The sequence below is a fragment of the Geotrypetes seraphini genome, chromosome 11, assembly GCF_902459505.1.
Source record: "Geotrypetes seraphini chromosome 11, aGeoSer1.1, whole genome shotgun sequence".
Classification (NCBI taxonomy): Eukaryota; Metazoa; Chordata; class Amphibia; order Gymnophiona; family Dermophiidae; genus Geotrypetes; species Geotrypetes seraphini.
The window spans coordinates 13,700,803-13,726,076 of NC_047094.1; the positions used below are offsets into that span (position 1 = coordinate 13,700,803).

General features: G+C 44.7%; 1 protein-coding gene across 1 annotated transcript in view; it reads right to left on the bottom strand.

Moving 5' to 3' along the window:
• Positions 1 to 2,073: 2,073 nt before the first annotated feature.
• The window catches only part of LOC117345596 (cytochrome P450 3A24-like), a 40,852-nt gene continuing 17,651 nt past the window's right edge, over positions 2,074 to 25,274 (bottom strand). The window contains exons 5-13 of the mRNA XM_033914478.1: positions 23,206 to 23,319; positions 19,575 to 19,663; positions 16,542 to 16,690; positions 15,034 to 15,161; positions 12,775 to 12,850; positions 9,005 to 9,165; positions 4,765 to 4,991; positions 3,792 to 3,954; positions 2,074 to 3,699 (exon numbers count right to left, since the gene is read on the bottom strand). Of these exons, the coding sequence (XP_033770369.1) occupies positions 3,604 to 3,699; positions 3,792 to 3,954; positions 4,765 to 4,991; positions 9,005 to 9,165; positions 12,775 to 12,850; positions 15,034 to 15,161; positions 16,542 to 16,690; positions 19,575 to 19,663; positions 23,206 to 23,319 (1,203 nt within the window). The 3' untranslated portion in view covers positions 2,074 to 3,603. The remainder of the gene's footprint in view (positions 3,700 to 3,791; positions 3,955 to 4,764; positions 4,992 to 9,004; positions 9,166 to 12,774; positions 12,851 to 15,033; positions 15,162 to 16,541; positions 16,691 to 19,574; positions 19,664 to 23,205; positions 23,320 to 25,274) is intronic.

Consider the following 25,274-nt stretch of genomic DNA (forward strand, 5'->3'; position numbering starts at 1 on the left):
CCCTAAAGAGTAGCAACATTTTGGAACCCCAAACAGTAGCAACATTCTATGCAGAATCCCCAAAGAGTAGCAAGATTCCGGAACCCTAAAGAGTAGCAAGATTCTGTAATCCCAAAGAGTAGGAAGATTCTGAGCTACTAATTCAGGGCAAGCTGAAGGAACAGCCAGGGCAGAGCGCAAGATTGCCATCTGTCACTTGAGGGTTCATGGCTTACTGTGGTGAGTTCCCCCTCCCCCAGTCCCTGTGGCAACATCAATGGCAGCACCTTCTCTTTCCTTGCTGGCCACCACTCTAGAGGTATGATACCATCTTACAACTGTGTTTCCTGTCATTTTTAGGCAGTACTGCCTGTCTTACCCTTGCCTAATTTCAACCCTTTTATTGCTACTCTTTGGGGATTCTGCATAGAATGTTGCTACTGTTTGGGGTTCCAAAATGTTGCTACTCTTTATGGTTCCGGAATCTTGCTACTCTTTGGGGATTCTGCATAGAATGTTGCTACTCTTTGGGGGTTCCAAAATGTTGCTACTCTTTAGGGTTCCGGAATCTTGCAACTCTTTGGGGATTCTGCATAGAATGTTGCTACTCTTTGGGGGTTCCAAAATGTTGCTACTCTTTAGGGTTCCAGAATCTTGCTACTCTTTGGGGGTTCCAAAATGTTGCTACTCTTTATGGTTCCGGAATCTTGCAATCTTTGAGATTCTGCATGGAATCTTGATACTCTTTGGGGTTCCAGAACGTTGCTGCTCTTTGGGTTTTGGCCAGGTACTAGTGACCTGGATTGGCCACCGTGAGAACAAGCTACTGGGCTTGATGGACCTTTGGTCTGACCCAGTAAGGCTATTCTTATGCTCTTATGCTTCAGGACTGCAGCAACGTTTCAGGACAGAGTGGAAACCCACCCTCACTGTCTCAGCAGGCTTTCTATTCTCTCTGAAAATGAAGCTCATGCCAGAGAGACAGTGGGGGATGATGTCAGAGCCAGAGCCAGGAGGAACTATGAGCTAGGGTTACCAGATTTTACTTACATAAAATCCGGACCCATAGATCCGCCACCAGGCCCTCCCAGTTCCACCCATCTCTGCCCCATCACACCCACACCACACCAAGCCCTCACACCTAGCCCTGCCCCCTCAGCCTATTCTCAGCGGTCAGGAGGGCATCTGCGCATGCGCTGATGTCCCCTCCCGACGTCATCTGCTTTTCAAAACCTGGACAAAGTGCCGAGTTTTGAAAAGCCGTCCAGACGCCCGGATATGCCCTCTCAAAAGAGGACGTGCCCAGGTAAATCCAGACGTCTGATAACCCTACTATGAGCTGGTGTGTGTTTGCCTTCCCGGCACTGAAGCCACTTCCCATTCAGCACGCTTCTACTTCCTGATGGGAATCCTTTTTCCCTCCCTCACTGTGCCCACGTTTTCTCTGCTCTGGCAGAGCTCTGCTGGGTGCATTGCCCCTGGCTGCAGTTGGTGAACTGGAGGTTAATTAAAAATTTGATATACTTATACCCAGGAAACCCATCTAGGCAGTTTATAACAATGAAAATAATTAACTAAGTGCAAAGCCTGAACTTTTCACGGCCTTCAATGACAGTCTACAGCTGTTGCTAAGTCAGCCTGGGATGCAATACAGATGATTTGGTAGAGAGGCAAGAATAAAGGACACAGTGTGTCTGTATCCCTGAGTGGAGCACAGGGCTAAACATGTTGGCACAGCAAGCGCTTTCCAGAAGGGGGTGTTCTTCACAAATTCTCCTCCCCTGCTTTCCCTGAAGCGAGGGGTGTACGTGCCAGCTCTCTCCGATCACATGTTGTCATGCAAACGAAAGCGTGTTGACATACATAGGGCCAGTTCCCACTGCTGAACAGGGTGGGGCAGAGACTGCTGAGCTGAAGCCAAATTCCGAGAGCAACAACATACAGTCACAAAGAGAAGGAAATGACTTTCACAGTCCTCAGCAAGAAATGAACGTCTTCAAAGAGAAGTGGCCAATTTAATAGTCTTCTGGCTCAGTATCTAGATGGAGACTAGGACTAGACCTGGCATTGTAATAGCAGAGGCAGTATACAAAATTGGAGACAAGACGGTTCCCTTTTATTAATGAAATAGTTTTACTAGAGAAGAAAGCGGTATTTTCAACTCCATTATTTCATAAAAAAGCAAGCAGAATTTGAGGCTTTTAAGGCCTAACTCTTTCCAGACGTTGGCAATGTTTGGCAGAGGTCTCCCGTCAGATCTGACTGACCCAGTTCTATTTATCCTGGATGTCAGCTCTCAAAGGGTCTAGGTCAGGGGTCGGCCACCTTTTTACAGCAAAGAGCCAATTTATCCAACATATTTGACCCAAGATTTACAAAGAGCCCCAAGGTGTAGCTTCTCTCCCCTCAAACTCCTCATAGATCTCTTCACCGCTCATCCCTCCCTCCCTCAACCCCTCCCCAACCTGTTGCCAAGGTTCACTCTCCAGGTGAACATTTCAAGAGGTTCATGGGGCGGGGAGAGGCACTCAAGCGATGAAGGGCAGGGGGCACATGGCACGGCGATGCCAGGCACCACTGCCCTGGGGTACCAACCTCCCTAGCTAAGCCGCTGCAAATCAGGGCCTAAATTTTAGACACGCTTTTATAGAAAATTGGGCTCAATATAAATTACCCCTCCTTTGGGCACAAATGTGTTACAGTGGCGGACCGTCACAGCTGTGGACGTTTTTCCAGGGCCCTGAATGTGGGCCAGTTGGGAAGGACAGAGTAAGGGTCAAAGAGCAGAATGTGCATTTAGGAAGACGGGAATGAACTAACTTACAACACTTCAGGAGTTATTGGTAGATAACAAGAGAGAAAAATAAAATACAGACCACCAAAGATAGGGCTACCAGATTTTCTGAAATGAAAACCTAGACCCATGGCTCCGCCCCCAGGCCCGCCCAGTTCCACCCAAGCCATGCCCCATTCTGCCCTCCAGCCCTGCCCCCTCAACCTGCTCGCTTGTTGGGAGGGCATCTGCCCATGTTCTGGTGTGACGTGATGATGCCACATGCATGCACACATGCGTGTGATGTCAACACAGTGCATTTGCGCATGGGCCGATGCCGTCCCGCCGTCACTGCTGGCTAGAAGCTTTTCAAAACCCGGACAAAGTGCTGGATTTTGAAAAGCCGTCCAGACCCCCGGACATGTCCTCGAAAAGGAGGAAATGCCCGGGGAAATCCTAGGCAAAGGGCCCCCTAGACCTTTCCGCACGGACCCCTGAATTCAGCTCGGCTGCGGAGATGATCTCAGATTACCCTGCAGAACTACAGGCCACTTGGGTCTAAGAGCAAACTTAAAAGGAGGGGAGAGCGGACACTTGACGGTTGTAATAGAGGATATCCTGCCATTTTCATGAGCTCGTGCAATTCCTCAAAGCATCTGCTAAACAGGCGTCAGCATGCGCCTAAGACTTGGTCTGCGATTGTGGGAAGCTGAGAAGAGAGTTCCAGAAATTAATGTAAAAGGTTCCTTGCGTATTTCTGATGTTTAACCTGCTGTAGGTAGGCAGCACAAAGAGAAGTCTCAGCTAGCCTAAGCCGTAGTGTTGCCCGCGATATTGCTTGTTCTTCGGTTTCACTCGTCAGCGCTGGTGCTGGTTCGGGGCACAAGTTTTAGAACGATGGGCTTCGTGGGCTGCAGGAAGCCCTTTGAGTCAAGTTCCAGCGGGATCTAAGGAAAAGCAGAGTTGATTAAGAGAAGGAAACTCTTTGCACTTTAATGACAACCTGGCAAATAAGTGGGACCGGAGTTTGGCCTCTCACCTGCGTATCTTTGGTGGGTTGGAAGGAGAAGTTCTGCAACAGGACCACCATTGCCAGTTTAATATTAAGCAGGGCAAATCTCATCCCGATGCAGTTTCTGGGTCCAGCTCCAAAGGGAAGGAAAATGTAAGGGTCAATGGAGTCTTTGTTGTCTTTACTGAACCTAGAAGTCCCAATAAGTAAGCAGAAAAATAAAGACAGTTAGTAGAAATTCTCACATATTGTATATTCTAACCATCACAACACATGCTACTAGGAAGGGTCTGTTGTGAACTCCATTCCTTGTCTGTTTAGAAAAACTCAGAGCCTCAGGTTAACCTGAATATAAGACAAAGACCCCCACTTTTTGGCCCAAAAATCTTGTCTTATATTCAAGGGGATAGATTCCGTATGAACGTAAGGAAGTTCTTCTTCACCCAGAAAGTGGTAGAAAACTGGAACGCTCTTCCGGAGTCTGTCATAGGGGAAAACACCCTCCAGGGATTCAAGACAAAGTTAGACAAGTTCCTGCTGAACCAGGCAGGTAGGGCTAGTCTCAGTTAGGGTGCTGGTCTTTGGCCTAAGGGCCGCCGCGTGAGCGGACTGCTGGGCACGATGGACCAGTGGTCTGACCCAGCAGCGGCAATTCTTATGTATATACAGTAGTACATTATAAAAAGAAAACAGACAGAAAGGTCTACAGAACACTGTCAAAACAGTGGACCAGGGAGCAACAGGTGAAGAAATACACTGTTAATTAAACAAATATTTTTTAGTATGACCATGTTTCGCCCATACGGCTGCATCAGGAGTGACAAGGTCCCAACTGCAAAGAATAACTTCCCACTAGGCCTCCACTGAACTGTTTATTTAACAGTGTTTTTCTTTGCCTGGTGCTTTCTGATCTATTCTTTGGACTGTGCTCCCTCTGCTCGGAAGGACAAAAGTTTATTGGCTACGCCTTCTCTCAGCTCCCCTTCTCCCCACGCAGTACCTTTCAGGTTTGAATTCCTCTGGGTCTGTCCAGTAGGCTGGGTCCCGATGCATGACAAACGCTGGGATGACTATTATAGTATTCTCTGGAATGGTAAGTCCATTGATTTCGACGGTTTTCTTACAGACTCGTTCTAGTCGACCTCCTCCGGGATACAGTCTAAGCGTCTCGTTAATCACCATGTCAAGATACTCCATCTGCATCAAGGCATCATAGGTAGGCGTGGCCTAGAGGAGAGGCACAGTTACATAAGAGTATTTCTTGCTTCGCGTGACTATCAAGAGCTAGTGGGTTAGGGAAAGGGATTAGGACTTGTATCCAGTTAGGATAAACACTTGTATCGTAAACTTGTACAGAAATAATGCATGTTAAACCTGTAACCCGATTTGGGCTCTTTGAGGACAACGGGGTAGAAAACTAACACCGCCTTTATGTACCAAGTGGTTTACACTTCCCCTTCTGTATTCGCGGTGATCGGGGAACAGCGTGGCCGCGAATACAGAAAAAACGCGAATAACTTTTTGTATGCTATTCGCGGATTTTCTATAAAAAAAACAAAACAAAACCCCAACCCTAGAAAAGGCACAAAACCGTGAATAACCTGACCTGTTCCTGTGTGGTTGTAAAGGAAAGCGTGGGTCTGGATCCCGAGAACCACTTCCAGAACAGAGCGCAGGGTTACCACTGCGCGAGGGAGAGAGCAGTAACCTGTTAGGGTTCGGCGGGGACTTCTGGATCAGGCTGCGCGCCTGGCGCTGGCAAATGCCAGGAACAGAGTCAGCGCGTGCCTGCTGAGTGGAAGGTGCGTGTGCGCTCGGTGGCGGGCCGGGACCTCTGGGAACAGCCCTGGATCCTGTCAGTTCATCGGTCTCCACCTCGGCCGCAGGTTTTGGGCGATTCCTCCAATTTCCTGTGATGTAAATTTTGGGGCGGAGACTGCGTTCAAAAAACCACGAGTAACTGAATCCGTGGATAATGAAATTGCGACTATGGAGGGGGAAGTGTATATACAGAGACTTCAAGCTTTTTCCTTATCTGTCCCAGTGGGTCACAATCTATCTAATGTACCTGGGGCCAGTGGCGTAGCATGATCAGAGGCCCTCTAGGCGCGGCCCCGAGTTTACTGCGCTATGGCTAAAAAAAGTTTGCGGGATGCTGCTCTAACCACTACACCACACTCATATCCTCTCCTCATTCCATAATAAAGTCGCCTAAATTTAAGCCATAGCGCACGTAAATTTATAGAATACTGCCATTCACGTGGATGGTACCTAACCACTATTTTATAATTACGTGATAAAATGGCTTAGCATGTTGTTATAGGGGTGCGAGCCGGTTGTGGGTGCGTTCTGTGGGTTTACACTAGCATTCCATAAGAACACTTACATGCATTCATATGGCGCCTAAATGTTGGCACCCTGGTTTAGAATTGACTCCAGAGGCCGACTGAATTTCAGTTTTATATAGGGCAATGACATCGACCCAAAAAATAGGTTTGGGTTTCGGCTAAAACTGTAGCTCTCCATTCCACCACCACCAGCCCACCCCCCTTCCTGGGCATCAGTAGGAGCACCGCAAGCCTACATTAACCAGGTGTCCAGTGGCCTCGTCAGGAGCAGGAAATAGCCCCTGTTTTTCCTGCCCACTGCTCTGCCCGTTGCCGCTGCTTTAAAATGGCTGTGGGAGGTCCCAGTAGCCGTATTGAGATTTGCTCCTTCTTTATGCCTGTGTCAATCTCAGTATCGCTGCGGCGGCTGCTGCTGAGCCTCCCCCCCCTCCCTGCTGCTGCTGTCCCCCCTCCCCCCATGGCAATCTCAGCAGCCATTTTAAAATGATGGCAACAGGTAGGGTTACCAGATTTTCCCGAAGGAAAATCCGGACCCATGGCCACACCCACAGGCCTGCCCAGTTCCGCCCCATTCTGATTGCATAACGATCCCTCCTCCCCCCAGCCCTGCCCCCCAGACGGCATCCGCACATGCGCGGATGCCCCCTCCCAACCCGATTTTTACAGGACAAAGCGCCGGGTTTTGAAAAGCTGTCTGGGGAAATCTTGACGTCTGGTAACCCTAGCTGGGCAGAAAGAGTCCGGTTCTTTCCTGCTTCGAAAGAGGCCACTACACCACCAGGGCTTATTAAGATAGGCCTGTGGATGGCTATTAATGCTCAAGGGGCTCAGAGGCGGCAGGGGGGGAGGTGCAGGGGGGCCACACCTTCTGCCAGGGGTGGGAGAGGCAGCCCAACTTTTCAGTTTTGGTTCCAGTTGGCCTCTAATTGACTCCATAATGCTGAAGACTGTTTATCCAGACAGCACTGACGTTTTTGCAGACCCAAACCCAGGATGATAAAACGAACATGCCAGTTACTGTTTGTGGATGGCAGCAATGAGTGATTTCATCTGACCGTATAACCATTGAGCTGCACATTTCTGTGGACAATTACAGCTACTTCAAGGGCCTTTGCTCATAATTCATTCATCGTTTTCCAGAAAAGAATCAAAAACAGTGCTCGAGGCCGGTGCGTTGTGGGTTTTCTCTTAAATGGATCTCACTGCAGTAAGATGTTAGACTCTAGTCCAGGGGGTACATTTAATAGACAGAATCAGTAAAAGCAAGCAGGCGAAATCCTAAATCTTACAGAAAGAGTCTTGACAAGGGTGCCCAGGGTCTGGCACTGGTTGCTGGTGGATTAAAGGAAACGTTTAATAATCATCTTAAGCTTCTACACGTATTTGAAAGTTGACGCTTTGGAAATCAGGTCATAATTTAATTGGCTCAATGATTTGCACAGGAAGAAGCATCACTAAGTTAAGACAATCTCAATGCGTTTCACTCCCAGGGGCATTTTGACAGCTTTTAAGGTGTCGATGGCAAAATTCCAAGATGATTATGTGAAATATTATACAACATATCTTCTTAAATCAATAGCTTATGTAAGTCTCCCTCCAACTTAGGAATCAAGGAAACTCATATATCTTGGCATCCCAAGTCCTCTAAATTTTCTTCACACTTCTACCTCTAACCCTCTGTTGTAGTTCCTTCCTATTTCTCCTACTGTAAACCGCGTCGAGTTCTACGAACGTGGAGATGATGCGGTATACAAACCTAAGGATTAGATTAGATTAGATTAGATAGCGGATGCTGCGGATGGGCAGACTGGATAGGCCATTTGTCCTTTATCTGCCATCATGTTTCTCTTTTTCTATAACCATAAAGCTCTATGACATCACAATGCAGGTGGAAAGAGCCTTAGCCTATGGGAAGAGGAGATGCAAATGTTAAGAGCCTTAGCCAATAGGGAGAGGAGGAGATAGCACTTCTACCTCTAACCCTCTGTTGTAGTTCCTTCCTATTTCTCCTACTGTAAACCGCGTTGAGCTCTACGAACGTGGAGATGATGCGGTATACAAACCTAAGGATTAGATTAGATTAGATTAGTTTATCACTTGTACATCGTTTAAACACAAGTACCAAAGAACAGGGCTCGTCATCTCTGATCCCCTACCCCAGAGTTTCGCAAAATTTCCGAAGCCACGGCTCTCTAAACTGCAGACCGCGGCTCGAGGACATCCAGAAATGCGCGGACGTCGACACGATGATGGCTTGCACATGTGTGATGTCATCACGGCGATGCCCGCTTATGCTGCAGGCCTTCCAGAGTGCTAGAAGAGAAAAGGCACGGAGAGGAGGCGAGGCTCCGGCTGACGTAGTCTGTTCTGCAGGGGTGTTTGTGGGGGTCATATTTTTGAAAATGATGCTCCTGGATTTTCTTCAGAAGTTAGATGCTTTACTGATGGAAAATGGCTATTTCTTTTTAATGTTTTCCATGCAAAAATCTAGATGTTTTCCCTGTTTCATTAAGCCTGTGAGATGGACATTTCTATTGGACTTTCTGAGCAGGATGGTTATGGGGTAAAGACCTGGAACAACTGCTCGTGCCTACTACTTATAGGGAATTCAGGAAACGCCTAAAAACACATCTGTTCCTGAAGTACTTAGGTAACTGACCTATACAATCTTAGTCCTCAACAAATGATCTTTGTTTATTCCACTCAATCTGTAATACCTTTTAATCATTGTAAACCGCATAGACCTTCACGGTCCTGCGGTATATAAACTGTTATTATTATTATTTTCTTTGTGGACTTTGACGTTTTTGGGGTTTAAAAAAAAAAAAAAAATGATCCCTCCATGTGCCCTAAGGCAACCTTCCACCACATGCAACAGGAGCAGCCACTTGCCTTGTTGGGTAGAGTTTTATCTATCTCATCGTGAAGTTTCTGCTGGATTTCGGGGTTGGTTGCTATGCTGTAGGACATGAAGGACAGCATGGTGCTGGTGGTTTCGTACCCAGCCAGAATAAAAATAATTGCCTGCGACATAATCTCTGCGTCCGTGAGAGCTGTAATATAACAAAGGAAAAATAGAAAATCTCTATTCATACTTGCGTTCTGCCAACCCAGCTCAAAATCATCATAAATTTTTTTTTTTTTAATTTGAATTTAATACATTTACAATATCATAAAGATATCAAGAAAAAAAGGTTTTCCATACAAATTTTTCAAAAACATATCATACAGCAAACAGTCCTTTACAAGCCCACTAAAAGGGGAAAACATGTTGCTCATTTATCAACTAAATTTAAAGGAAAAACAAAGAAATGGGTTGAATTCCAAAGAATCCAAATCATTCCCTACTATATTTAGGACATGGACATACCTACCCTATTTTCTCAATAAAGAATGAATGAAAACGAAAAGGAAAAAGAAATCTCACTTCTGTTCACGAGCTAACAAAAATTGTTGCAATTGAATGGGATCCCAAAAAACAAATTCAGTATCTCGTATCTTAACCAAACATTTACAAGGAAACTTTAAATAAAATGATGCTTCAGGTGCTAATACTCTATTTCTCAATTTCAGAAATTCTTTCCTTCTAAGCTGAGTAGCTCTTGAGACATCTGGAAATATACTAACTAAATCCCCACAGAACTTGGTAGTCTATTTTTAAAGTAAAGTTTCATTAACATTATGATATTGTAAATGTATTAAATTCAAATGAAAAAAAAAAATCATCATAAATACCAAATACACTATCAATCAATCATAAAAAAAACAGATGGCAAATGATAACATATTGGGCTCGATCAAAAATCAGTGCTTCTGGCGATGTGGAGGAATCTTTCAAAACCCAGACAAAGTGCTGGGTTTTGAAAAGCCGTGCGGATCCCCAGACTTATCCGGAGAAATCCGGACATCTGGTAACCCTACCTTCATGCTGAATTCACTGCAAATAGCTAAAGGGTGTTCTCTAATCATGTTCAATCAAGTTCCATTTGGTATGGGAAAGTGGGGGGTTCGAGTTATTACATTACATTACATTAGGGATTTCTATTCCGTCATTACCTTGCGGTTCAAGGAGGATTACAAATGGATTGTCCGGAGATTAGAAGTATTTAGGGAGTAGTTTGTACATTTTTTTGAGTTGCTAAACTAAACTAAACTAAACCTTAGGTTTGTATACCGCATCTTCTCCACGATCGTAGAGCTCAGCACGGTTTACAGGACTAAGATAGAATGGAACTCCAAAGGATGGTTGTGGATTAAGAGTAAAGGAGGGATAGAGGGCTTTAGGGTACCAGAGAGGGGGGAGGTGTTACATTTTTGAGAAAAGCCAAGTTTTCAGAAGAGTTGGAGGGAGCTCGAATTTCGGAGAGGGAATGTAAGGTTGTTCCAGAGCTAAGGATTACATCTGAGTTGTCATGATATTGGAGGTACATATGTTGTCATGGTGATTGTGCTAGTTTGGTTTTATGTGTTTTTTGAATTGAAGGGTTTTTCTTTTTTGAAGGTTTTGTAGTCTGTGGTCGAGGTCAATAGGTTGTAGAGTTGTGGGTCGAGTGTTGCAGCTCGAGTGGCTATTTATCCCTGGCCTGCGCCCAAGCTCGTTTGATCTATGAGTTTGTGAGTGACTGTAACCACCATCCATCCGGTGTGCGTGTGTTGTTTTTTCTCCCCGACTTTTTGAGAGCCCTGGTGCAGGATAGATGGACCCCTCAACCCAGAAGAGCTGGCTAGAGCCCACGGACTGCAGAGCCTTAGGTTATGTTATTTTTTATCTTTTGTTCACCACATTGAACTTACGGTTATGCGGTTTATAAGTATGATGTTATGTTACATGTTTATAAAAGCTGCAAGAGAAAAAAGGACCTAGATTGGAGACCCTAGGCCCAATTATTCAATGCTATTTAGCCTGCCGGGAATGACTCCTGGCCAGCTACAGAGCACATAGCCAGCTACCCACCGATATTCAGCGGGGGATCGCCAGCTATCTTCCACTGAATATCCGGTGACCTGTCAAAAGTGCGCAGGACTTTGGTGCGCCAACAATCTCGCGGCAATATTTGCATACCATCGCTTATGCCATTCCTCTGAGGGTGTGTGTGAGGGGGAACCCCTCACTACACTTAGAAGTCCTCGCGCGCCCATTGGGGAGTGTGTGTGGGGAACCCCCCCAATATACTGAAAACTCCCAAACCCTCCCACCATCGGGTACGTGAACTCTTCTAAGTGTAGTCGGGGGTGTTCCCCCATACCTCCTTAGAGTGCTAATGGGAACGGAGGAAGCGGCAGTGCACATTTGTCCTGCACGCAAATGTCACCGTGGGATTGTCGGCGCGCCAAAATCCTGCATGCTTTAGTTATGGAACCGAATATCCCATTCATTGGATAGCCCAGCAATTGCCTATGTCGCTTGACATAGCCAGTCACCGCAAATATTCATTGGCTGGCCAGCTAGTTAGACCCGCCTACAAAGCAGATCTATCTTTGGCTGCTAGAACTTAGCCAACTAGCCAATGAAAATCTGTTTAGATGGCCAAACGTGAATTCAAAAATTCAGTGCCGGTTGCCAGATATAATGCTGGCATTGAATTTCCGGTTTTGCCGTGGACTGCAGGAGAAAGCTGGTTACCTCCCGTGGTCTGAATGTCGGGCAGCCTGGGATTTGCAGGAGGCAGAAACAAATTGCACATGGTGTCAGTTCTGCAAAGACTAGCTCTCCAAAAGACAGTGATCTGATTACTAAAGTGGCTGCACGTGTTGAACTGAATTGATCACTTTGACCGTTAGTTGATGCATAAATACTGATTTTAGAAAGCCACTACATCTACATGGATTTCCACACTGTGCAGCAATTTCAAGGTGGTAGATGTGTACAATAGTCTCCCAGTAGAAATGATGGAGACAAAGACCGTGTTTGAATTCAAGAAAGCGTGAGACATGCACTTGGGATCTCTTAGAGCAGGGGTGTCAAAGTCCCTCCTCGAGGGCCGCAATCCAGTCGGGTTTTCAGGATTTCCCCAATGAGTATGCATGAGATCTATTTGCATGCACTGCTTTCATTGTATGCTAATAGATCGCATGCATATTCATTGGAGAAATCCTGAAAACCCGATTGGATTGCGGCCCTCGAGGAGGGACTTTGACACCCCTGTCTTACAGAGAGGGGTGGGCCATTTGGCCTTTATCTGCTGTCATATTTCTATTTCTATAGTATCTTGCAGGTGGTCTCTGGAAGAGATACAATGCCCTGCAGGTGGCCACTACAGTATATGCAGGCGGCAGCTAGGATGTATTTACTTGTATGCTAGATACTTTCTTCTTCACATCTTACAGTGGTGGGTAGACTGGCTGGGTCAGTTGATTGATTGATTGATTGATTTTAGGTATTTAGAAGATACCACCTATCAAAGTTATCTATGTGGTTTACTATCTAATCTATCTAACGTACCTGGGGCAATGGAGGACAGAATGACTTGCCCAGGGTCACAAGGAGTAGCGCTGGATTTGAAACCTCTATCCACTGTTATCTATTGTGTTCAGGTGGCCATGATACATTCAGACAGAGTCGCCATAAGAATTTCACCAATTAGCCAACCCTTCCTGCATCTATTGAAAGAAAGCCACCCAATTCAACAAACCCATTTGGTAAATTAATTAAATGAGGTTACTTTTATGTCCTTTAGTATCGCCATTGGATTCAGAGCTCTGTGAATCGATCATCAGCTGCAGGAAGTCCACTCGGTCCTGGAAACAGAAGAACAATTAAATGGAGAAGGATTAGGAGAAAGACCACTCCATCTGGCCAGAAATACAACCCATAATACTGCTGGAAGATTTCATCTATCAGGAAGGGTCAGAAGTGGACATCAAGCAGTGTGTACTGACCCAAGCAGAGAGAAATCATTTGATTAAATGCTTATTCAAAATTCTACATAATGTATAAAAATTAAAATTACAAATTTCAGGGGGACAGAATAAACAATTTGGACTAACCAGACAGAACATACCAAAGAAAAGGGGAAAAAAATACAATTGTTGATAGTAAGTAAGACAAAAAAGGAAAAAACAACAGGGAGGTTAAAAGCGGAAGATTTAAAATAAGTCAGAAAATAAAATTTGTTAAAGGATCCTAATATACCTTACTAGCAGTCAAATGATTCTTTAAAAAGAAAGCATTTTAACTTGCTCTTGAATCTGTCAAGAAGGCGCTCTTCCCTTAAATAAATGGGGAGGGAATTCCACAGTACAGTAATTCACATTTATGAGCAAAACTAAGCCTTCTTTCAACCCCCAAATGTGAAAATTTTGCATCTTCCTAAAGTGGCATAGTAACGGTAGGAGGCACGCAGGGTGGTGGTGCGCCCCCCATGCTCTCCCAAACCCTCCTCTATGCACTCCTGCTCCTTCCCGTCCCCCGCCACTCCACACTTGCGTGCTCCCTTCCCTGCCCCCCATACCTCTAAATCGCCAACGTGAGTGGCTTTTCTACAGTGTGCTCCTCAAGCCAGTGTTGGATTTCTGTCTGACCTGAAGTGATTCAGAGGGGAACCAGGCTGGCGCGAGGAGCAAGCAGGAGAAGTTGCTCGCGCAAGTGAAGATCTATAGAGATACGACATGGGGGAGAGGGATGGCGCGAGCGTGGCATGGTATGGTGGAGAGCTGCTGGCACCCCCACCAACATGGCACCCAAAGGCGGTTCACACCTCCCCCCCCCTCCACGACACCTGAGCTCCCAGGTTGGTGTCTGCAACAGATCAGGTCAATTCACTAATATTTTATAACGGATTTTGCACTAACCCCATCTCCCCTTCCCCCCTCGCAGAACACTGGCTACCAGTTAACAAACGCTGTGTATTCAAAGCCCTACAAGAGATTCCACCTCATCACCCCTGCCTACATTACATCCAAGCTCCCCCAATACACTCCCCTCCGCCCTCTTCTCTCTGAAGCCAAGAAACGACTATGCATCCCCGCAGGATGATCCCTCCAAATGGGGACAGCTCACAAAATCTCATACAACCACTTCATCCCCCATCTTTGCACCATTTGCCTGCCCAGATAAGATCACGAGACTCACTGAGGACCTTCCAGAAAATGCTGAAGACCCACTTCTTCAATTGGCCAGCGCCAACGAACTGCCTCCTCCTTTCTCACCTCCCTGAACTCCTCTCTTTCCCCCCTCCTGTTCCAGGTTCTAAATAAATACTAGCTTAGTGCCCAGTTTTTAGGCACTCAACTTTAGACACCATTTATGTGATTTCCCCCCTTTGTGCCCACTAGTGCCATCTTCCCTACCTTTCTGTTGTTACAATCAAAGTGATTTACATATTATATACAGGCACTTATTTTGTGTTTGGGACAGTGGCATAGTGAGGGTGAGAGGCGCCCCTCAACCGCCCTCATCTTCACTCCTTCCCTGATCCCGCCTGGCACGTGCGCCCCACTCTCTTCCCCCATACCTCTAGTTGAAGTCATTGCTTGCGGAGGTCAAGAATGTGCTCCTCACGACCCCGTCAGCTCTCCCTTTGATGCCACTTCCTATGTGCGCCGCCCGGAAGTGACATCAGCAGAAGAGTCTTTGGGGGTTTGCTAGGAGCACGTTGTTGACTGCTGCCAACAACTTCTCCAACTAGAGGTATAGGGGAACGGAAGGGGGGGGGCACACGTGTGGAGAGGAGGAATGGGAAAAGGTGGGGCGGAGAGGAGGAGGGGTGTCGGCGCCCCCACCAACATGGCACCCAGGGCAGACCGCCCCCTCGCCCTCCTCCCATACTATGCCGCTGACCTGGGGCAATAAAAGGTAAAGTGACTTGCCCAGAGTCACAAGGAGCTGCAATGACAATCAAACCGAGTTCCCCAGGTCCTGAGGTTGCCGCACTGGCCATTCGGCTACTCCTCCACTCCAAACTGGGAATAATCAGACTCACCGTTTGACTTTCCTGTAGACGCTTGGTCTTGATACTAGTGACTGCATTTAGAAAGAAATCTGTGATTTCCTTAGAGAAAAATGTGAAGTTCATTTTCGCCATAACAGGAACAAGAAATGGAAAGAGAACTGTAGATGAAAAGAAAATATATATTAATAACGGACCTGAAACTGGACCTGGAGCAATTAGAAATTGAAAATAGATACATGGAAAACACTAAGATTTATAAGCAATTTATCACCAGATCCATTGGCTAAATCTTTAAATCAATCTATTTGGGTAAACTCCAGGATCAAAATTGGTGGATTTAAAATAATATGGAAACAATGGATAATAGCAGATATACGATCTTTAAAAGATGTAATAGTAAACGGATCACTGTTTAGTTTTTCACAATTGCAACAAAAATTTGGATTAAACAAGACACAATATTATAAATGGATGCAATTGAAGCAGGCTATTCAGGAAGGGTTCCCTGAATGGAAGAATCTTAACACTCAGTATAGTTTGCAAATCCTATGTTTTCAAACGGATTTTCTAGGATACCAAGCCGCTAAATGGTATAAGATTATATATGGCTTTTTAAACAAAAAAAAGAGAACAGGACTTAGGGACATTTGGAGTATTGAGATAGGACAGATAATTTCTCCATCTCAATGGCAAAAATTTTGGTCCTGGAGAATACATACTACAAGGTCAGCATCTATGAGTCAAACATGGTTGTTTTTATTACATAGAGTTTTATGGACCCCTACGCGATTACAAAAAGTAGATAGTAGTAAATCTAATAGATGCTGGCATTGTAAGATAGAAGTGGGGACATTGGATCATTTACTTTTCTTTTGTCCCTGTATTAAGTCCTTTTGGAAATTAATTTGGCCCCAAATTAATAATTTATTAGAAAATCATGTTGGACTCTCATATGATACAATATCATTTGGAACAGCAATGAGAACTCAAAGTCCGATATCTGCAAACAATAATAAACTTTTGTTAATATTGACAGGGGTCGCCATTCAGCAAATTACTCAGAACTGGAAAGATTACACTAAATTAAATTACACTTTCTGGTGGAATTCAATTTGTAATATATATAAAATGGAAAAAGTATTGGCATTACAACAAGGATATATTCAAAAATTCAATAAAATATGGAGACCATTGACTAATTTTTCTACAGATCAGATATCATAACATCCTTTTAGGATGTTTAAAAAAAAAAAAAAAAAAAAATAACACATGTACAGAGCATATAGGGGGGGAAGGGAGGGAAAACTTTTGCAATAATATTCTGTTATATAATTCTGATAAAGAGTTATTTTTATTTACAATGTAAGAACATTTATTAATAATTTCAAGTGTTTATAATAATTGAATGTAATACATGTATTTCACTTGATGTAAGAATTTAAAAATAATACATTTATTTAAAAAAAAAAAAAAGAAAAGAAAATATTCAAAAACACAAAGCCCGATTTAAATGAGGGGGGTGGTGATCGCAGCCATACCTGTAATAATAATTAATGGATTCAAGAAGCTGAATTTGAGTAACTTCTTGCTGTTGGTGACAAACGGGTCATTGGGGTTGTTCATAGAGTCTACATTGACACTGAATGAGGTGCTGGTGATCACATCTGTGCTGTAGGCTCCAAAGATACTGAAGGAAAAGGAAGAGAAATAAGACACACTTCACAAAAGGACGCACATTCAACTGATACTCCAAATAAGTCAGATTAGTACAGATCAGTCCCGCACAGACAATCAGGACCAGATTCTATAAACAGCGCATAGCGGCACCTACATTTTAGGCACTGCTCAGCGTGGTTAGATAGATAGAAACATAGAAAGATAGAAAGATGACGGCAGAAAAGGGCCATAGCCCATCAAGTCTGCCCACTCTATTGACCCACCCCATTAAGTCTGAATGCTAATGACCTGTTCCTTAACTCGACCCTCGTAGGGATCCCACGTGGATGTCCCATTTATTCTTAAAGTCGAGCACGCTGGTGGCCTTGATCACCTGCTCCGGAAGTCTGTTCCAGTGATCTACCACCCTTTCTGTGAAGAAATACTTCCTGGTGTCACCACTAAATTTCCCTCCTCTGAGTTTGAGCGGGTGCCCCCTTGTGACCGAGGGTCCTTTGGGAAAGAATATATCGTTTTCCACCTCGACACGACCCGTGACGTACTTAAATGTCTCAATCATGTCACCCCTTTCCCTGCGCTCCTCTAGGGTATAGAGCTGCAGTTTGCCCAGTCTTTCTTCGTATGAGAGACCCTTGAGCCCCAAAACCATCCTAGTGGCCATCCTCTGGACCGACTCAGCTCGAAGCACATCTTTCCGGTAATGTGGCCTCCAGAATTGCACACAGTATACCAGATGGGGTCTCACCATGGTTCTATAGAGTGGCATTATGACTTCAGGTTTACGGCTGACGAAGCTTCTATTGATACATCCCATCATTTGCCTTGCCTTTGACGAGGCCTTCTCTACTTGTTTGGCAGCCTTCATGTCTGCACTGATGATTACCCCCAAGTCCCGTTCCTCTGAGGTCCTAGCTAGCGTTTCTCCATTCAAGGAGTATGTTCTGCATGGATTTCCTCTGCCGAGATGCATGACCTTACATTTTTTAGCGTTGAAGCCTAGCTGCCTTGTCGAGGACCAGTTTTCTAACGTGATCAGATCTTGTGTCATACTATCCTGTAGGTTGCTTTCACTTACTATGTTACACAGTTTGGCATCATCGGCGAACAGTGCTACTTTACCCTGAAGCCCCCGGGTCAAGTCCCCTATGAATATGTTGAAAAGGGATGGTCCCAGGACTGAGCCCTGCGGCACTCCACTAGTTACCTCCGATGTCTCAGAGAGGGTGCCGTTGACCACCACCCTCTGAAGTCTTCCACTCAGCCAATCACTGACCCATGCAGTCAGTTTCTCACCCAAACCCATTGATTTCATCTTGTTTAGTAGTCTACGGTGTGGGACACTGTCGAAAGCTTTACTGAAATCCAAGTACACTATGTCCAGAGACTCTCCCAAGTCCAGCTTTCCTGTCACCCAATCGAAGAAGCTTATAAGATTGGATTGGCATGACCTGCCTCTGGTGAATCCATGTTGACAGGGATCCCTTAGATTCCCTTCATCAACCACTAGGCGCTGTTAATAGAATCAAGCCTAGCAGTGCCTAAGCAGACTTAGGCATCCTATAGCTAAGTGCTGCTACGTTAGTTCAGGTTTTCACTGGCCTAATTTACCGGTGCCTATCTCAGCCAAGCCTATTCTCTGCCCCTAAACACACCTACATTTCAGATAGGTGTCATAAGGTATCTCCACCATCGCTAGGAGCCACACAGAATTCCATGCCTAACTTTAAATTTAAATTGTATTTATTTATTTTTTTAACTAATTATTCATATAGCGGATCAGTTACTATGTTCAATTTCCCTTCTGTAAAAGGTTGTAAAAACAAGAAATTCCTAAATCACTCTTTAGCATCTCAGGCAGCTTCTCATGAAAATGAATTTCGATCATTGTTGCTCACAGCTGTTTCTTAGAGACATTTTGGAAAACAGCTAAAAACTTATCTTTTCTCCAAATCCTGACTAGCTGACTCATTCAGATATACGATTATGTTTAATGTTTATAATGTTTTCTAAACCACCTAGAACTTTTTGGTAACGCGATCTATAAGTATAATGTTATGTTATGTTATATTGAGAATAGACCAGGGGTGGGCAACTCCGGTCCTTGAGGGCTGGAATCCAGTCAGGTTTTCAGGATTTTCCCAATGAATATGCATTGAAAGCAGTGCATGCAAAAAGATCTAATGCATATTCATTGGGGAAATCCTGAAAACCCGACTGGATTCCAGCCCTGGGATAGACACACTTAAATTAGCCTGTGGTAGGCCTTTTCATATATTCTTTAAGTCCTTTGGAAACATCCATTTTAGACCCAATTTGCTCTATGCCACATGTCATCCTGGGTCTTCTTCTTGGTTTACCTTTGTCTCTACTATCTCAGTGGTTCTCAACCCTGTCCTGGGGAACCCCCAGCCAGTCGGGTTTTCAAGATATCCCTAATGAATATGCATGAGAGAGATTTGCATATAATGGAAGTGACAGGTATGCAAATCTCTCTCATGCATATTCATTAGGGATATCTTGAAAACCTGACTGGCTGTGGGGTCCCCAGGACAGGATTGAGAGCCACAGATTTTTTTTTTTTTTAAATCTTCCCTAAAGGGGGTTTTCCTGGTGCAAATAGCAGGCTAGTTGCTTGCACTGGTGAAGATTTTAAAGCATGGCGTGGAGGAGGGGTGGAAAGGTGCTGGCACTCTCACAAACATGGCTCCCAGGGCCCTTACTATGCCACTGCAACCCAGCATTTGAGGTCCATGAATGTGGAACCGCCACACCACCACAATAAAAAAATCTGAAGTGCCAACTGTACTGCGGCCCAATCTCACTCTTGGTTTTTAATAGCACAGGACTGAAAATCTCCCCCACTCTGCTCCCATTCATCACTCTCAGAGACCTACTCCTTCATGAAGAAAGGTTCGTCCTTTTCTATCTTCTTCTGGGCATTTTTCACCAGGATATCTCCATACTGCTTTATAATAGGAAACATCTGAAAGGCAAAGTCGTAGATTTTTTTTACTCCAGTTATTGATTTTGGTCTTAACTCAATTAGTTGCAATTTTATGTTTTAATCCATCTCCTAGCTCCTGAAAAGCTTCCTACGCTGAAAGTGGGGAGTTATTGGCCAAGTCATTTGTTCCCAAATGGATAACAACATCAATTCTTGTACAATAACCTCTGGAATCTACACCGTAGGGTCATTTACCTTTTCCATCCTGGAAACTGTAGGGAACTTGAAACCAATTTCTAACCCCTCCCTTCGTGGTCATCTCCTGTGACATACCCCTCGATATCCAGTTTTGTTTCCTAGGCTATAAGGGCTTACCTTTTCTTTTTTTTTTTTAATTCTTTGTTCATTTTCAAAATTACATTAAGTGTTAAATATATTCATTCACATTAACAATAAAAACATCACTTACAAACAATCATTGATACATTTCATAAATTCTTATCCCTTCCCCTTTTCCATCCCTCCCACCCATATATTCCATTATCATATAAAACATATCATAATAAAATTCCCCCCTCCCTACACCTTAAGTTGATAAATATAAGGGAAACAATTTCAAATTAATCTTTACAATACTTTGTTAATGGTTTCCACACATCCTGAAACTTCTTAAAATATCCCCGTTGTAATGCAATAAACCTTTCCATTTTATAAATATGGCATAAAGAATTCCACCAGAAGTTGTAATTTAATCTCCTCCAATCCTTCCAATTATATGTAATTTGCTGAATGGCAACACCAGTCATTATAAGTAGTAATTTATTGTTATTCGCAGAAATCTGACTTTTTGCTCTCATTTCCATACCAGATATCACAGTATCATAGGATAATGTCACTGGGTTATCTAATAAATTATTAATTTGGTCCCAAATTGATTTCCAAAAATTCATAATATATGGGCAATGAAACAGTAAATGATCTAAAGTTCCTGCTTCCAGATGACAATGCCAACATCTATTAGACAAAGAACTATCTAATTTTTGCAACCTAACAGGGGTCCATAACGCTCTATGCAACAGAAAAAACCAAGTTTGTCTCATAGATGCCGACATCGTACATTTCATCTTCCAAGACCAAATGACCTTTTCTGCTCGTGTTTTATTTTCTAAAACTTTTAGTTAATTGATTGATTCTTGGCGCAGGTTGTGCCCCTGGTGCTGCAGATTCATCCGGTTGGGTAACATGTCACACAAAAGACAGCAGAGTGCAAAATATATGCCACGAGCAAGTGCAAAGCGAAGATGGCTCAGCAGCAGAATCGAAACAAAGAGACATGACTGTCAATTTAACTTTATATAATAACCCCCCCCCCCCACTATAAACCCCAACGGATTGGAAGTAGCATTAAGGTGTCAAAATCAGAATATCATGTCAAATCACTGAGTATCAAACTTCTGGCTCTATATAGAAAAGAACAAAGATATGGTGGATCCCACAGTTGCAAGAAGGCTCGCCTACGCATTACAGACAGACAAGCCTTCATAGCCTCAAATAACAGCAACCTATGGAACTGGCGAATCTTGTAACCAACACTGCATTATACATTTATGGACCACCATACAAGCCTTCTGAAAAGGCTAATTTTGTCCCTTTCCACATGCAGCGGCCCTCCCAAACAGAACCCCCAACAGTTACTTGCAATTTTAAGAAGATTATTTTCATCATAATAGCCCTATCTATAACACGCCTAGGCATCCGATATTTTAAAAACATAGTCATCTTCACATCAGAATACTGGAGTTATATTCAATTATGGGTAGTATTTGTACCTTAGATCGTAGATTTTTCACCTCTACAGGACAGCAAGAATTGTTAAACCAGTTTTTTTGATTGCGTAAAAGTGGCTGTGACCGCTTATTTAACTTTCACACCACAGTTTCATGAAACATCATGAAGAAAATGCCGGTAGGTTTTCAGACTTTCCTCTACCATAGGGTTACCAGATATCTGGATTTCCACGGACATGTCTTCCTTTTGGGTAAGAGCGAACAAGAAAGGGACCTGGGGGTACTGATAGACAGGACACTGAAGCCGTCGGCTCAATGCGCAGCGGCGGCAAAGAAAGCAAACAGGATTTTGGGCATGATAAAGAAGGGCATCACGAGCAGATTGATGGACGTCATAATGCCGCTTACAGAGCAATGGTCAGACCACACTTGGAATACTGTGTCCAACACTGGTCTCCCTACCTAAAGAAGGATATAACCCTACTGGAGAGGGTGCAAAGGCGAGCCACGAAGTTAGTTAAAGGTATCGAGAATTTGAGCTACAAAGAACGCCTCGGAAAACTGGGATTGTTCACCTTCGAGAAGAGAAGATTGCGAGGGGATATGATAGAGACTTTTAAAATACTAAAAGGATTCGACAAAATAAAGCAAGAAACATCGTTATTCACATTGTCAAATGTGACACGGACAAGAGGTCATGGAATGAAACTGAGGGTCATCAGGCCCAGGACAAATGTCAGGAAGTTCTGTTTCACACAGCGAGTGGTGGACGCTTGGAATGCTCTCCCGGAGGAGGTTGTGAGGGAGACCACCATTCTGGGATTCAAAGGTAAATTGGATGCACACCTTCTTGCAAATCACATTGAGAGATACGGGTTAACAAGGTCTTCATCAGGGAACACCTAGCTTAGCCTCCGCGTGTGCGGGTCGCTGGTCTAGATGGACCTAAGGTCTGATCCGGTGAAGGCATTTCTTATGTTCTTATGTCCGGGGGTCCGGATGGCTTTTCAAAACCCAGTACTTTGTCCGGGTTTTGAAAAGCTGTGTTGGGCAGGGAGGAAGTCCACGCATGCGCGGACTTTCTCCCTGCCTGACAAGGCAGGCTTGGGGAGGCGGGGCTATGGCAGGCTTGGGGGCGGGATTAGGGCGGGCTTGGGGGCAGGGCTAGGGGGTCCGGATTTTCCGAAAGGAAAACCTGGCAACCCTACTCTACCACATACAGATAAAAATTGTCTACTGTACTACCCAAAAGTCACTAAGGCCCTCTTTTACTAAGCTGCGGTAGAGGTTTCTACCACGGCCCGGGGCGCTAAATGCTCCAACGCTGCTTCCTCGCTCACTATGAGAGCAGCGTCGGAGCATTTAGAGCATTTAGTCTGAAAACTTCCCGACGACCCTTTCTTCATCCTCACATCTAAAAATGGGAACTTGCCAGTGAAGGCCTCTTGCATTTCCTTAAATCGATCTGCTCTGCACATAGCCTTCCACAATCACTATTCGGTGTTCCAGGGAGAACACCATCTTTCCGGCATTGGTATTAGAGGGGGGCTAGTTTTTCGTGGCCCACAAGCCGTGTCTGGAGGGCCTGGAGCACACGCAGATGTGTGCGACGTTATCCGTGCATGCTCAGAAGCCCTCTAGATGCGACTGGAACTGGTCAGGGCTTTCCAAAACCCGGATAAATGCTGGGTTTTGGAAAGTCCGTCCAGGAGTCCGGATGATCCTCTAAAAAGAGGACATGTCCAGGTTTTCCCAGATGTCTGGCAACTTCTGTCATTTACTTCTGTCATTTACCTCTTTGAGTCGGCCACTGGTGAATGTTGGTGAAAGCACGGTGCGGATCCGCTTCCATTGGTCATCCTTAGCAACTGTAATGGCAGTTTTCAAGGCCCCATTCAGACCAAAGTCCTGTGAAAGAAAAACACCTTTCTTAGTTCAATATTTAGTTGACTGCAATGGTGAAATGCCTCAATGCAATATTAAGTGAAGATAATAATAATACAATTATTTGTATAGCACTACTGAACTGTACAGTGGTGATAAACGGTCAGGTCGCTAGAGAGCTGGAACCTGAGGCAGTGAGCGATGTAAAGCCCCAGTTTACATATTGTGACCTGGAAGTGATTTCAGAAGGGAGCCAGGCCAGCGCGAGCAACAGGCTGGAAAAATTGCTTGCACTGATGAAGATTTAAAGAGGTGAGAGTGGGGAAAGGAGGGCTCGAGCGTGGCCTGGGGGGCAGAGAGGTGCCAGCACCCCCACCAAGATGGTTCCGTGGGCAGTCCACCCCCTGCCCCTCCCTTACGAGGTCACTGGCTTAAGTAACTGAATAAATTCATGTATTCTTCTATTCTGCATATAGCTGAAACCAGATCACAATTAAAACAATGGGCATACCCAAGAATTGCAAAGCAATTCTTCAAAAACATTCATACAATAAATCAGGCCTGCACAAATCAAAAATGATCCGGGGCCAAAACGAAGTTGGAAAATGTAATGAGGGCCGCAGGTAGTGGCCACGGCTCGAGGCACCCGGAAGTATGCGGATGTTACTGTGATGACAACATGTACATGGTGACATCATCTGCACATGCACAGAGGCTTTCCAGATGGGCCCTGAGACGCCAGTAGGGGGTGCCAGCAGGTAAGAGGGCGGGAGAGAAGGAGAGGCACTGGCGGCAGCTAATTGCCTACAGCAGTGTTTCTCAGCTACTTCAAGCTAAGTACCCCCAACCGCAGACCTCCCAAGCTCCTAAACCCACCCAAGCTCTGCCCCCTTTACTAATTGTAATGTAATTTTCTCCTTTCATTTTTCATATACACACAATACACTCAGCAGATATAAATTCTCAAAACTGACACATTTCAATCACTAAATTAAAAATAAAATCATTTTTCCTACCTTTGTTGTCTGGTGATTTAATTAGTTTCTGGTTGGACTGCCTTCTGACTGTGCATCCAACATTTCTTTCAAAATCCAGCCCCATCCCCTTTGGGTTCAGGTCTCTATCTCTTTTCCCTCTGCTTACCCTCCCCAGATCCACTATCAGTTCTCCTTTGTACCTACCACCACCTTTAAGAACATAAGAACATAAGCAATGCCTCTGCTGGGTCAGACCTGAGGTCCATCGTGCCCAGCAGTCCGCTCACGCGGCGGCCCAACAGGTCCAGGACCTGTGCAGTAATCTTCTATTTATACCCTTCTATCCCCTTTTCCAGCAGGAAACTGTCCAATCCTTTCTTAAATCCCAGTACCGTACTCTGCCCTATTACATTCTCTGGAAGCGCATTCCAGGTGTCCACCACACGTTGGGTAAAGAAGAACTTCCTAGCATTCGTTTTGAATCTGTCCCCTTTCAACTTTTCCAGATGCCCTCTCGTTCTTTTATTTTTTGAAAGTTTGAAGAATCTGTCCCTCTCTACTCTCTCTATGCCCTTCATGATCTTGTAAGTCTCTATCATATCCCCTCTAAGTCTCCTCTTCTCCAGGGAAAAGAGACCCAGTTTCTCCAATCTCTCAGCGTATGGAAGGTTTTCCATCCCTTTTATCAGACGCGTCGCTCTTCTCTGAACCCTCTCGAGTATCGCCATATCCTTCTTAAGGTATGGCGACCAATATTGGTCGCAGTATTCCAGATGCGGGCGCACCATCACCCGATACAACGGCAGGATAACTTCTTTTGTTCTGGTTGCGATACCCTTCTTGATTATACCTAGCATTCTATTTGCTTTCTTAGCGGCCGCTGCGCACTGTGCCGTCAGCTTCATTGTCATGTCCACCATTACCCCTTTGTTCCAGGTCTCCCTCTCTCTCCCTCCTCTGTTTGATCTTTCATCTCTCTGTACTTCCTCAGGGTCTCTCCCC